This window comes from Oryza sativa, chromosome 7 (genome assembly GCF_034140825.1).
Source record: "Oryza sativa Japonica Group chromosome 7, ASM3414082v1".
Classification (NCBI taxonomy): Eukaryota; Viridiplantae; Streptophyta; class Magnoliopsida; order Poales; family Poaceae; genus Oryza; species Oryza sativa.
Window position 1 is genome coordinate 20,091,967 of NC_089041.1, and position 14,147 is coordinate 20,106,113.

The 14,147-nt window shown below is 57.1% G+C and overlaps 1 protein-coding gene across 1 annotated transcript; it reads left to right on the plus strand.

The window, feature by feature from the left end:
• The first annotated feature begins 4,104 nt into the window (after positions 1 to 4,104).
• On the plus strand, positions 4,105 to 7,376 carry LOC136357440 (uncharacterized). The gene is made up of 2 exons (XM_066312699.1): positions 4,105 to 4,431; positions 5,877 to 7,376. Exons 1-2 carry the CDS (start codon positions 4,105 to 4,107, stop codon positions 7,374 to 7,376), a joined length of 1,827 nt encoding a protein of 608 aa, XP_066168796.1.
• Positions 7,377 to 14,147: the final 6,771 nt, after the last annotated feature.

The following is a 14,147-nucleotide window of genomic DNA, read 5'->3' on the forward strand; positions in this document are numbered from 1 at the left end:
CATTTCTTATTCTATAAATCGCGACAAAAAGGTTGGCAAAGGGTGTTCATATTTCCCAAATTGATTTTGTGCACGTCCTATTCTCATCCCAGGAAGCATGATGGCAACATGAAGCCAGGATAAACTGGCTTTATTTCTTAATAATAATAAAAATAGGTTATATCTTCGGCCTCTACCATTAGACACACAGCGGTCGAGTCATTATGATTTTTTTTTTGTTTTGCATGATTTGTAGTAGCAAAAGCACATTGGTTTGTCAGCTTATCTATTCCCAGTTCGACCCAGCTTCGCGTAGGAGACACGTGAGGCGGCGGCCACTTCTGAGAAGGTTATGGGAAGCTTCCGTGCGGCTGCAGAGGCTGTTTAATTGTGGGGGTGACAACACTGTGATGCTTTCGTGTAACGATAATGTCGACACCTTAATGACATTTTTACTGGATTAGTTATTCATCCCAGGGATATATATTTTCTTTTCTGAGAAATTCTATGGTACAGTTCACAAATCACAGACTCACACACTTTCTTTGTTGGGACCGTTTGGAACGTAGTAATAATTTGTAAAAGAGATACTCCTTACAATCTTACTTGTCTAGTTTTATACTAAGGCCCTATTTAGTTCTCAAAACAAAAATTTTCACCCAATCACATCGAATATTTGGACATATGCATGGAGTATTAAATATAGACAAAAAAACCAATTACACAGATTATGTGTAAATTGCGAGACAAATCTTTTAAGCCTAATTACGCTAATTTTGACAATATGGTGCTACAGTAACTATTTACTAATGATAGATTAATTAGGTTTAATAAATTCGTCTCACAGTTTTCAGGCAGAATCTGTAATTTGTTTTGTTATTAGACAACATTTAATACTTCAGATGTATATCCGTATATCCGATGTGACATCCTAAAACAAAATTTTTTTGCCAACAAAACCGGGCCTAAGTCAAACATTTTGAATGAGGTTCTTCTCCCATTTTACAGTACTTGTCGTTTATAATTTTGTAGTAAGTCAGACATTTGTTTGACCATTAATTTTTAAAAATTTGTATAGTTTAATAATACAAGTCATATATTTTTAAGATTTACCATGACAAATAATTTTATAATAATATAATTCACATGTTATTTAACTATACGAGTTTCCAAAGATCAATAATCAAAGTTACACATGTTTAGCTTAGGAAAAAATAAAGCGATGAACATTTGAAATGGTAAAAACTCATATAGTCCAACGAACCCCCCCCCCCCCCCCTTCTTTTATTATTTCTGTGTAGATTTCATTTCCTTGGTTTTGCACGGCAGGAAATTAAGGTGTGACAAAAAAAAAACATGGTATCCTGGCCCAAATTGATTAAGCACATTTTGAGAGGTATCACAATTCCATTAATCATCCTATTTCGTGGCTAGTTGACGATATTTTATAATCCATTCTTTATTCTCCGTGGCCAGCTGTTGTTTGCAAGCTTATCCTTTCCTTTTAAGAAAAGTATACTACTAATTAGCGTGGCTGCTTGGCACAATACTGATCAAATGCAACTGCAAGACCTACTCCGTTTGCTAAGTCAAGGTTGTTAATTATATTTGCAGCATATTGTTTGGGAAACCATGTGCCCATAGGTCGTGTAAACTAGTCAAATTAAAAGTTTAAACCATGCAAGAGCTTGGGAGTTATCAGATCAGATCATTGTCCATATTTAACATCCTCGTGACAGATATTAACAGTTGACCTCTTTTGTTAATTTGTTTCAGCAACCTAGCTAGCTAGAGCTCTCCTTTGTTATTTATGTCTTCACTTGTAGTACAAAACTTACCTGCAGATTTTTCACGTGAGGATATTTGATCATGACGACGTACGTGGTTTCTGAATTAAGCTGCATCTTGTACTATATACAAGCTAACATAATATTTACTCTCTATATATGTTTCCAAATGTGTTAGATGTGTTAGAATGAGTATAGTCCAACTTTGAAATTTTAGATCACTAATATAGTATGTAAGTACTCCCTCCTTTCAAGTTATAACACGTTTTAACTTTGGTCAAAGTCAAGCTGTTTCAAGTTTGACTAAATTTATAGACAAATATAGTAATATTTATAATACTAAATTAGTTTCATCAAATCAATAATCGAATATATTTTCATAATAAGTTTGTTTTGGGTTGAAAATGTTATCGTTTTTTCTGCAAACTTGATCAAACTTAAAGCAGTTTGACTTTGACCAAAGTCAAAAGGTCTTATAACCTAAAACGAATGGAGTATTAAAGAAATTAATATTCAGATTTATTAATATGTAAAAACGACGCTAATATATTTGTCAATAAAAACACATTCATATGGTTATATCTTTAGTTAATGTTTTTATAAATATATTAAAAATATTAAAACATGAATATTGCAGACACCGAATGTTCTGAACGATGAGTATAAAACAGAGATAGTAATAGTACATTGACGGAGCGCGGGGCTCCTCACCGGGAGACCGCACAGGCCCCCCTTTGCCGGTTCGGCCGGGGGCTCAGGGTGAGATCCCAAGCTCTCTCTGTATGTGGAAAGATCGCGACCTATCGAAAGAGCATGAAACACAAGCGATGTATACAGGTTCGGGCCGCTGAGAAGCGTAATACCCTACTCCTGTGTTTTGGTGGATCTGAGTATCAAGGAGCTACAAAGTGTGAGCCAACCTCTCCCTTGTTCTCTCTTCTTCTCCCTCCTGAATCTAGAAAAAGATCCTCCTTTTATACTTCAAGGGGATACCACATGCACCCCTCTCTTTCCAAACTGGACTTTTCTTCTCTTCATAAATGGACGGAGATTTGCACGGTTGTCCTCCGAACATCCTCCTGACGGGACGGCACACACCTACCTCCACTTCTGCCGGAGGCAGGCGTGTCGTGGGAATGTGGCTGTGTGCTGACGACATGGGCAGTGTCAGACCGGTCACAAATCAGTCATTCTTGTCTACCACGCGTCAGCTTAGCAACGTGCATGTTTGCCCTTCTTCACACAACATCTTGCCTGTAATGGTTAGGATGAAGCCTGGCATATATCGACCGGGGCTAACGTGCCATCTCTGGGATGTAACACGCTAGCTCCAGCTGGGGACGAGTGCCTAGAAGCTCTCGTCTTGACGGGATGGGGCGAAGCGTGCGTCAGACCGCCTGTCGCCACCTAACCCGCGATCTGACCGGTCTGTGACTGGTCACAGACCGGATAAACGAGTGCACTGCACTGCACTTCGTGCGGTGTGACACGTTTAGCCGAGGCGCAATAAATGCGGTTAGGTGAGCCCCGCTGTGCTCACCTAACCCATACACGCGGAGTAGAAACCGCGAGGGGTCGGGGCGCCTCGGCCCTCTGGGGCGAGGCAGGAGTGGTCCGACCCCCCCCCCTCGGGGAGACCAAGAGGTGGGCGCACTCATCACCCTCGGGCCCGACGTCCCCCGAGGGTGCCAGGCCACGTGGGTGATTGTGTCTGCCTCAAGCCTCTAGTCATGATACTCCCGGTCCCATGTCACCGACAGTAGCCCCCGGCGTTATGCCAGGGCAATCGCCCTTTTCAAGGGGAGCGGTCGGGCGTGACGCCACTCCTAAAGCCTGGTGACAAGTGGGACCGGTCTCTACAAATAGGCAGAAACCCAACGGTCACAAACTGCGCACATCGGCAATGGTAACTCGGCTGTCAGCAATGAGCGGTCTCTTCAAGACTGCCACATTACTCGAGTAGCACACGAATCTGGACGAGCCGATTCGCTTTGCCAGGAGATATGTGATGGCGCTTCGGTCGGCGAGCGCAATCAACGCGCGCACGATATGATCTATCTTGACTGCCACAACCGCATATCCACCTCACGCGCCGCAAGCGGGCGAATGGGATTAGTGGAAGCGTGGGCGCGAGAGACGAGGGGGCGCAATAGTGGGCGCGAGAAACGAGGAGCCGGGCACAGCGTTGGCAAGGGTATAAAGGCACTGAGGAAGGGATTTGTTTCTTTCCTTTCGCCATCATTCCCCTTGTCTTCGCCGCTTGCGCCCTAACTCCTTCTTCCCTGCGCCCTTCTTTCGCCACACGCGCTCGCTCTCCATCTTCTCTTCGTCCGGCGCCATGGCACGGGGCTCCGCACTGCTTGATGGTAGCGTGCTGCCGCCTTCCCGCATGGTGAGCGAGAAGCAGGCTGGGTTGCCGCGCCGCTTCATGCCGGAATCTGCCACCGGCCGTGAGATAGTCATGCTGGGCGAGGGACGCCCAGCGCCAGACTACCCGGGACGGTCCGTCTTCTTTCTCCCCTTTGCAATGGCAGGGCTGGTTCCGCCATTTTCTTCTTTCTTCATGGATGTCCTGGAGTTCTACGATCTCCAGATGGCGCACCTTACCCCCAACGCAGTGATGACATTAGCCATCTTTGCGCACCTGTGCGAGATGTTCATTGGGGTGCGCCCATCTCTTCGGCTGTTCTGGTGGTTCTTCACCGTGCAGTCGGTATCGCCACCGTCGGTGGTCGGCGGCTGCTACTTCCTGCCGCGGGGGCCGGTGTTGAACCGCTACATCCCCTGCGTCCTCCGCAAGAAGTGGGATGACTGGAAGAGCGACTGGTTTTACACCCCCCCCCCCCCGCCGACGAAGCGCGCCTCCGACTTCCGAGTCAGCCCCCGGCGCAGGCCTCCAGCTGGCGGGCGCCGGTAGATCTGGGGGATGGCTATGACGCCGTCCTCGACCGCCTGGCGGGCCTGCGATCCCAGGGGCTCACAGGGGCCATGGTGTACGGCGACTACCTCCGTCGTCGGATTGCGCCGCTCCAGCGGCGCGCTCGGGGCGCCTGGGAGTACACCGGGTCCGAAGACTACATGCGGACCCACCAGGGAGTCAGATGGGATTGGGCTCCTGAGGACTTCAAGATATTGGTCCAACGGGTGCTGAATCTCAACTCCGTGGAGGCGTCCCTCATTCCCCACGGAATCCTCCCCCTCTGCAGCGATCCAGACCGCGCCTCCATCTTGACCATTATGACGGCGGTCGGGGCCTCAGAGGAGCAGGCTCCTAAGGGCCATGACGGCGCAGGCGGGAGCCGCCGAGGGGAACAATCTACCCCAGGAGGGGGTCGTGCTTCTGGGCCCCGCGTCGGGGGCTCGGGGAGCAACCGCCCTACCGACGCCCGGGGGAAGAGGAAGCTGGGAGGAACACCTCCCCCATCTCCTCCCCGAGGGGGCGGGGTGGTGCGTGCCAGCAGCAGGCGCCCCGGAGGGGGCCGCGCCAACATCGCAGCCCGAGGGGGAGCGCAAGAAGAAGCGGATCCGCAAGATGGGGGAGACAGAACCATCCCGGGGAAACCTGATTTCTCCTCCAAGGTGGTCATTTAACCGACCCCCTCGCAGGTTCGTCCCACGCTCATTGCGACCGTCTTTCTTCTATCCCAAAAGCAAGTTTTCTCTTACCCATCTTGTTTGTCTTCTGGTTTTTCCTTCCGCTTCAGTGATGTCCCGTCGCGTTCCTCCCACCATCCCAAGTCCGGCCAGTCCGAGGCCGAAGATCCGGCGGTCGCAGAGGCACGGAGGCGGGAATCTGACCGGCGAGAGGCCACAGATCGCCTACGGGAAGCTGAAGAGGCCGCCCGGGAGGCCGCCCGGGCTCGCCAGGCTGAGGATACCGCTCGGGAGGAGGCCGCCCGGGCTCGCCAAGCCGAAGAAGCCGCCCGGGAGGAGGCCGCCCGGGCTCGCCAGGCTGAGGCGATGGCGACTTCCGAGGCAGCTCGCGACGAGGCCGCGGGCGCGTCGCTTGGGCCCACCTCCTCGGGCGACGCTCAGGCGACAGCTTCTGGGGTGGCTCGCGGCGAGGCCGCGGGCGCATCGCTTGGGCCCACTCCTTCGGGCGACGCCCAGGACCAAACAGGTCCGGGGGACATCCCCGAGTCCGGCACGTCCATTGGCGAGCCGAGCCGCGCGGCATCTTCTCCAAGGCAGCTCTTCCCCACGCCTTCCGTCGCCCCGCTGAGCGCAGAGCCCCTTCTGCAGGCCTTAGCCGCCGCAAACACCGCGGTGCTGGATGGGTTAAGTTCCCAGGTGGAGGCCCTGCAGGCGGAGCGTGCGGAGCTCGACGCCGCATGGGCGCGTGTCGAGGAGGGGCGGCGCTCGGTGGAGGCCATGGTGGAAGCGGGCCGCAAGGCACACCGCCGGCACGTCTCAGATCTTGAAGCCCGTAAGACGGCGCTGGCGGAGATCGCTCGAGAGGTGGAGGAGGAGCGGGGGGCTGCCCTCATCGCCACCACTGTGATGAACGAGGCGCAGGACTCCCTCCGCCTTCAATACGGGAGCTGGGAGGCGGAGCTAAAGAAAAAGCTCGACGCCGCCCAGGGGGTCCTTGATGCCGCCGCTGCCCGAGAGCAGCGAGCAACGGAGACCGAAGCGGCGCTCCGGCGGCGTGAAGAGGCCCTCGAGGCGCGCGCCATGGCGCTGGAAGAGCGCGCCTGCGTCGCGGAGAAGGACCTGGCGGACCGCGAGGCCGCCGTCGCCACTCGGGAGGCAACGCTGGCGGCGCACGAGTCTGCCTGCGCCGAAGAGGAGTCCGCACTCCGCCTCCGCGAGGACGCGCTTACCGAGCGGGAGCGAGCTCTCGAAGAGGCCGAGGCCGCGGCGCAACGGTTGGCGGACAGCCTGTCCCTCCGTGAGGCAGCGCTGACGGAGCAGGCACGCCGCAATCTAGAATGTGTCCGCGCCGAGAGGGCCGCACTGGACCAGCGGGCCGCTGACCTCGAGGCGCGGGAGAAGGAGCTGGACTCGAGGGCACGCAGTGGCGGGGCGGCTGCGGGCGAAAGTGACTTAGCCACCCGCCTCGCAGCTACCGAACTCACCATCGCCGACATGCAGCGTGCGCTAGACTCATCCGCCGGGGAAGCCGAGGCCCTCCGCTTGGCGGGCGAGATAGGGCCCGGCATGCTTTGGGATGCAGTCTCCCGTCTGGATCGCGCCGGTCGGCAGGCGGGCCTCTGGAAAGGCCAGGCAATGAAGTACTCCACCAACCAGGGAGGCCTCGCTCAGCACCTCTCGAAGATGGCCGGGGCTCTCCAGCAGCTCCCCGAGGAGCTCGAGAAGACCATCAAGTCATCCTCGAGGGACCTCGCCCAAGGAGCGGTGGAGCTCGTCCTGGCGAGCTACCAGGCCAGGGACCCCAACTTCTCTCCGTGGATGGCGCTGGATGAGTTCCCACCTGGGACTGAAGACAGCGCGCGCGCGCAGGTCCGGGATGCCGCCGACCACATCGTCCACAGCTTCGAGGGCTCGGCCCCTCGGCTCGCGTTCGCCCCCAACTCCGACGAGGAGGGCGACGCCAGCGGTGCAGACGACAGTGATGACGAGGCCGGCGACCCGGGCGCATCGGATTGAGCCCCCAGGCCCCCGCCAATCTCCAGTTTTTTTTTTCTTTTTCTTTCTTCTAAGGCCTTCAGGCCTCTTTTTTGTATAGATCAACTTAATCTGCAATCAAAAAATGATGAAGAATTTTTGTGTTAATTTTACTTTGCTATACAAATGAGATGAGGATGATCTGTGCCGTGGTTCTTTTGTGTCTTAGCTTGATTTAAGGGCTCGTGCCCAAGTCCCAATCCTCGAAAAGCGCGGGTCGGGGCTAGTGCCTGGGGAGATCCACATGTCGAGACTGGCCAGGCCGGGAACGTGGTGACCGAGGGTTATGGGTGACCCGATTGTGGGTTTTTGCCGATTCCCCCCCGGAGTTCACCACGCCCCAGGGCACGGCTCGGTTCTGGGCCCCGTTTGGCGATTTTAGCTGACCGAACCGAGCCCCCGAGGGCAAGGTTGAGCATGAGTGACCTTATTTCAAGTCAAAATTCTTCAAAATGGAAAAAATGGCACAGATACAGCCCTCAGGAAATTGAAACTGCTTTTATTGAAATACTGAGATAAAAGAAATGAGAATGTGCATGTGTGGCAGCCCCCGGCCAACCCTGCACACCCGAGGGGGGGTGCGGGGTTGGCCCGAGCCCGAAACCTGACACCCGACCCCCCCCTCAGGGGTAGAAGCGACGAAGGTGCTCGATGTTCCATGGGTTAGGCAACTCAGTGCCGTCGCCCGTGGCCAGCCGTATGGAGCCCGGCCGGGGGACGCCGATCACTCGATACGGACCCTCCCACATTGGTGAGAGCTTGCTCAATCCAGCACGCGTTTGGACGCGGCGTAAGACGAGGTCGTCGACGCAGAGTGATCGGGCCCGGACGTGGCGCTGATGGTAGCGCCGCAGGCTCTGCTGGTAACGCGCGGCTCGGAGGGCCGCGCGCCGCCTTCGTTCTTCCAAGTAGTCGAGGTCATCTCTGCGAAGCTGATCTTGATCAGCCTCGCAATACATGGTGGCCCGAGGAGACCTCAGGGTGAGCTCGGATGGGAGAACCGCTTCCGCGCCGTAGACGAGGAAGAAAGGCGTTTCCCCGGTTGCTCGGCTTGGTGTGGTTCGGTTCGCCCAGAGCACCGCTGGCAACTCCTCGATCCATGAATCGCCGTGCTTCTTGAGAATATTGAAGGTCTTGGTTTTAAGGCCTTTGAGGATTTCTGCATTGGCGCGCTCCACTTGACCATTGCTTCTGGGGTGGGCAGGTGAGGCGAAGCAGAGCCTAATGCCCATGTCTTCGCAGTAGTCGCCGAAGAGTTCACTAGTGAATTGGGTGCCGTTATCCGTAATAATACGGTTAGGCACTCCAAACCGGGCCGTGATGCCCTTAATGAATTTAAGTGCGGAGTGCTTATCGATCTTGATGACCGGATAAGCCTCGGGCCACTTAGTGAACTTGTCGATCGCGACATACAGATACTCAAACCCGCCCGGGGCCCGCCTAAACGGTCCCAGGATATCGAGCCCCCAGACAGCAAATGGCCACGAAAGTGGTATGGTCTGCAGGGCCTGGGCCGGCTGATGGATTTGCTTGGCGTGGAACTGACACGCTCTGCATCGCCGGACCAGGTCGACCGCGTCATTGAGAGCTGTCGGCCAATAGAATCCTTGACGAAAGGCCTTACCAACCAAGGTGCGCGAGGCGGAATGGGCTCCGCACTCGCCTTCATGGATATCGGCAAGAAGTTCAATGCCTTGTTCCTGAGGAATGCACTTCAGGAGGATTCCGTTAGCCGCGCGCCGATAGAGGATCCCTTCTACCAGCACGTAGCGTTTGGAAATGCGTTGGACGCGTTCACTCCCTTCGCGGTCCTCAGGTAGAGTCTTATCTGTGAGGTATGCTTGGATCTCAGAGATCCAAGCAATCAATCTAAGGGAGCTAGGAGCGCTCCCCTCGGGTCCCGAGGCCTGGGCTCCGACGGGCCTCGGGGGCCGATCAGGCGCGTCCGTCTCCCCTAAGGGGTCGGGTCGCGCCGACGGCTGGGCAAGCCTTTCTTCAAAGACGCCCGGTGGGGTCTGGGCTCGCGAGGACGCGAGTCGTGAGAGTTCGTCGGCTATCATATTATCCCGTCTGGGCACGTGCCGAAGCTCTATCCCGTCAAAATGGCGCTCCATGCGCCGTACTTGGCGTACGTAGGCGTCCATCTGCGGGTCAGAGCACCGGTACTCCTTGCAGACTTGGTTAACAACCAGCTGAGAGTCGCCTAACACCAAGAGGCGGCGGATCCCCAGTCCAGTTGCCACTCTGAGTCCGGCAAGGAGTCCCTCGTACTCTGCCATATTATTGGTCGCTCGAAAGTCGAGACGGACCAAGTATTTGAGGACGTCTCCGCTCGGAGAAGTTATCGTGACCCCCGCACCGGCGCCCTGAAGAGACAGGGAGCCGTCGAACTGCATCACCCAGTGGGCGGTGTGAGGCAGCTGCGAGGGGTCCGAGCTGGCCTCAGAGACTGAAGCGGTCTCTGGAGCCGGGGTCCACTCTGCCACAAAATCGGCGAGGGCCTGGCTCTTGATAGCGTGGCGTGGTTCAAAGTGCAAATCGAACTCAGAAAGCTCGATTGCCCATTTTACCACCCGTCCTGTACCCTCTCGATTATGCAAGATTTGACCGAGGGGGTAAGACGTAACCACAGTGACCCGATGCGCCTGGAAATAATGGCGCAGTTTCCTCGAGGCCATCAGAATAGCGTAAAGCATCTTCTGGGCCTGAGGGTATCGGGTCTTGGCGTCCCGGAGGGCCTCACTAACAAAGTAGACAGGTCGCTGCACTTTTCGGTGGGGCCGATCCTCTTCGCTAGGGGCCATATCCCCGGGGCGCTCTTCGTCCAAGTGGCCCCTCGGGGCGCACTCGTCTTCTGTGCCGATGACCTCGGGGTCGGAGGATGACAGGGGCGGCCTTCCCACAGTGGCCTCGGGGCCGTCCTGGGAGTCGGGGGCTCCTGGCGTCGTCGGACAAGCGGGCAGAGGGCCATCTCCGGTCGTCGGGAGCCTTGGGCCACCGTTCGGCTCGGGGGCCTCTCCTCCCTGCTCTCTCCCGGGTCGAATCGGTACAGGGTTAGCCTCGGGGTCAGAGGGCGATAGGTGCGGCCTTCCCGCAGTGGCCTCGGGGCCTTCCTGAGGGTCGGGGGCACCCAGCACCGTCTGACGAGCGGGCAGAGGGCCGACTCCGGTCATCAGGGGCCTTAGGCCACCGTTCGGCTCGGGGGCCTCTCCTCCCTGCTCGCTCCCGGGCCAAGTCAGCACAGGGTGGGGGTGCGCGGAATGAGGATTGTCCTCATCGCGCTCCACAACCAACGCTGCACTAACTACTTGGGGGGTCGCCGCTAAGTAGAGTAGCAGGGGCTCATTTGGCTCCGGGGCGACCAGAACCGGAGGAGAGCTGAGATATGCCTTCAATCGAGTGAGGGCATGTTCAGCTTCCTCCGTCCAAGCAAACGGCCCAGAGCGTTTGAGGAGCTTAAATAGGGGTAGCGCCTTCTCTCCCAGCCTCGATATGAAACGACTTAGGGCGGCCATGCAACCGGTGACGCACTGCACATCCCTAAGTTTGCTGAGGGGGCGCATCCGCTCTATAGCTCGTACCTTCTCGGGGTTGGCCTCGATGCCTCGGGCAGAGACTAGGAACCCGAGAAGTTTGCCCGCAGGTACACCGAATACGCACTTATCGGGGTTCAGTTTTATGCGGGCGGAGCGGAGACTTTCAAAAGTTTCGGCTAGATCTGAGAGTAAAGTCTCTTGGTTGCGCGTCTTTACAACCAAGTCATCGACATAAGCCTCAACATTACGTCCTATTTGGCTACCCAAAGAAATTCGAGTAGTACGCTGAAAAGTAGGACCTGCATTCTTTAACCCGAAGGGCATCGTCGTATAACAATAGGTTCCTATGGGGGTAATGAACGCAGTTTTTTCCTCATCCTCCCTAGCCATGCGAATCTGATGGTAACCAGAGTATGCATCTAGAAAACACAAAAGGTCGCACCCCGCGGTGGAGTCGACAATCCGATCTATGCGAGGCAGGGGGTAAGGATCCTTAGGACATGCCTTGTTAAGGTCGGTGTAGTCGATGCACATCCGAAGCTTGCCGTTCGCCTTGGGAACGACCACCGGGTTCGCCAGCCACTCCGGGTGGATGACCTCACGGATGAATCCGGCCTCGAGAAGTCGCGCCACCTCCTCGCGGATGAAGGCTTGACGTTCCGGGGCCTGCCGCCGCACTTTCTGCCGGACCGGCCTTGCGCCCGGCCGTACGGCGAGACGGTGCTCAATCACCTCCCTGGGGACCCCGGGCATATCCGCCGGTCTCCATGCGAAGACGTCAGCGTTTGCCCGCAGGAAGGAGACGAGCGCGTCTTCCTATTTGCCGTCCAGAAGACCACCGATCCGTGTGGTCTTGGACGGGCCGTCGCCCAGGACAACCTCCTTGACCGGGACCTCATCGCACGTGGCTATCCGCTGCCTCGGGGCGGCGGGGGCGGATGTGCCAAGCCTCTCGTCGCCACCCTCGGGCTTGGTCACGACGGCGAGGCGGTCCGCGCGCTGCTCCATACAAGCGAGCGCGACTTTGAGGTCGCCATGGACAGAGATGGGGCCATCGGGGCCCGGCATCTTCATCTGGAGGTAGGCGTAGTGGACCGCCGCCATGAACTTCACCAACGCGGGCCTCCCCAGGACCGCGTTGTAGGGCAGACTGAGGTCCGCCACATCGAAGTTCACCCGCTCCGTGCGGAAATTGGCGGGTCCACCGAAGGTGACCGGGAGGTCGATATGACCTAGCGGCCAAGTGTGCCCCGGCGTCACGCCGATGATTGGCTGGGACGGCCGGAGCATCATCCCCGGGGCCTTGATGGCATCAAAGGCTGCGGGGGAAAGGATGTTGAGGGCTGCTCCTCCATCAATGAGGACACGCCCCAACTTCACGTTGCAAACGGTGGGAGAAACCACCATCGCAATCTGCCCTCCCCGGGCAACGCACGGTGGGTGGTCGGTCTGGTCGAAAGTGAGGGCAACCTCCGACCACCGCGCCCGGCGCGTCGCCTCATGAGTAGGGGCCGCGGCCAGAAGCTCTCGCTTCATGGCCTTGAGGCTCCGGCGAGAAACGTGCGCACACGCTCCTCCATCGACAGTGGCAATGGTGGCCCCAGGCTCTTGGAAACCTAGGTCATCATCGCCATCATCGATGTCCTCGGCGGGGGCCTTCTGCTTGGCCTCACTTCGCCGATGGCCGGAAGGAACCGCCGGGGACTTGCCTTCCCGGCGCTCCTGCCTCCTCTCCTCCTCCCACTTCCTTGTCCGCTCAGCCAAGCTTTTGACTGCGCGACAGTCCGCAAGGTCATGGAGGGAGGTATTGTGGACGGTGCACCACTTGCCGGTGGGGCGCTCCCTGCTGGGAGCACTGGCCTCCTTCTTTTTGTCGCTCGCAGGCCTCCCCTTTCGGGTGGCCCGCGAAGCGCCCTCGACGGCGAGGACATGACCCTCGTCGTCGGAACGGACTGACCTCTTCTTCCTCCTCCTGTCACGCCGCCCTGTCTGAGCGGCAGATCCGGGGGCGGCCGAAGCTGCCACACCGGAACCGGAGGGGTTCCAAGTCCAGGCCTCCTCCTTACGAGCCACTCGGTCCGCGAGCTGAAAAAGTTCTGCGGTAGTCTGGGGCTCTTTGGAGGCGATCTTTTCGAGCATGCGGTTGTGCCGCACGCCCCCCCTGAACGCGTAGATTACCGCGTGCGCAGGGATGCATGGTATGGTATTGCGGACTTGACAGAACCGCTGAATGTACGATCGAAGTGACTCATCGTCCCTTCGCTGTACGGCGTGCAAGTCCGCTTCCTCACCGGGGCGCGGATATGTGCCTTGGAAGTTCATGGTGAACTGTTGGCACAAATCCTCCCAAGAGTGGACAGATGCAGGTGGCAAGTTCATTAGCCAACCCCGCGCCTGCCCCTTCAGGGCCATGGGAAAGAAATTCGCCATGACCCTGTCGTCACCCCCGGCGGCCTCAATCCCGGTCGTATAGACCTGGAGAAACTCGGCGGGGTTGACGCTGCCATCATATTTTTCGGCGATGGTGGGCCGGAACCTTGGGGGCCAACGGACATTCCGAAGACTCGCCACAAAGGCTCTACAGCCGACACCACCAACCGGGGGCACGGAGGGCTGATTCCCACGTCCGTGTCGAGGTGACACTCTGGACGAGGAAGCGCCCTCCGTTGCGTGGGCAGCACTTCGGTCATTACGCCGGCGCTCGATGCTGGCGCGGGCGTCCTGCTCCCCACGCAGATCTTCCCGGGTCGAAGGAGTCGACGAAGGAGTGGCAGCCGAACGGCGAACAGCGGCTGCTGCTCGTCGTGCCCTCCGTCTTGACGACGCGGAGCCGGTGGTAGCAGCACCAGAGGTCTTGGTGGCGGAGGACCGCCCACCAGCATCTAGGCGCTGCCGCGCCGTCATGACCAATTTGGCCACGTCGTCCAGCCATCGTTGGGCTGGAGACTCCGGGTCAGGGACGACAGGCGGGTGGCGTAAGAGCGCGCCCGCAGCTTGGAGCGCACCCTGGGGCGTGCTGCCGTCGCCGTAGACGAGGAGGCGACGCTCCCCATCTTGCCGCTCTTTTCCATCACCCGCGATCGGTGAAGTCGCGGATCTTTCGACCCTCTCGAGCGCCTCCCCCCGCTTAGGACTTTGGCGTGGAGGGGGCGGTGGAGTACGAGCTCGACGGCGTGGGTTCGGCTCCCCGTCGTCGCCACTCACACTCGGAGAGTGG

Excerpts from the sequence above, each read along its gene's own strand:
- LOC136357440 (XM_066312699.1), top strand. The coding sequence starts at position 4,105 with ATGGCACGGGGCTCCGCACTGCTTGATGGTAGCGTGCTGCCGCCTTCC. Across the intron at positions 4,432-5,876 it reads TGTGCGAGATGTTCATTGGG|GACCAAACAGGTCCGGGGGA; the intron begins GTGCGCCCATCT and ends GGCGACGCCCAG.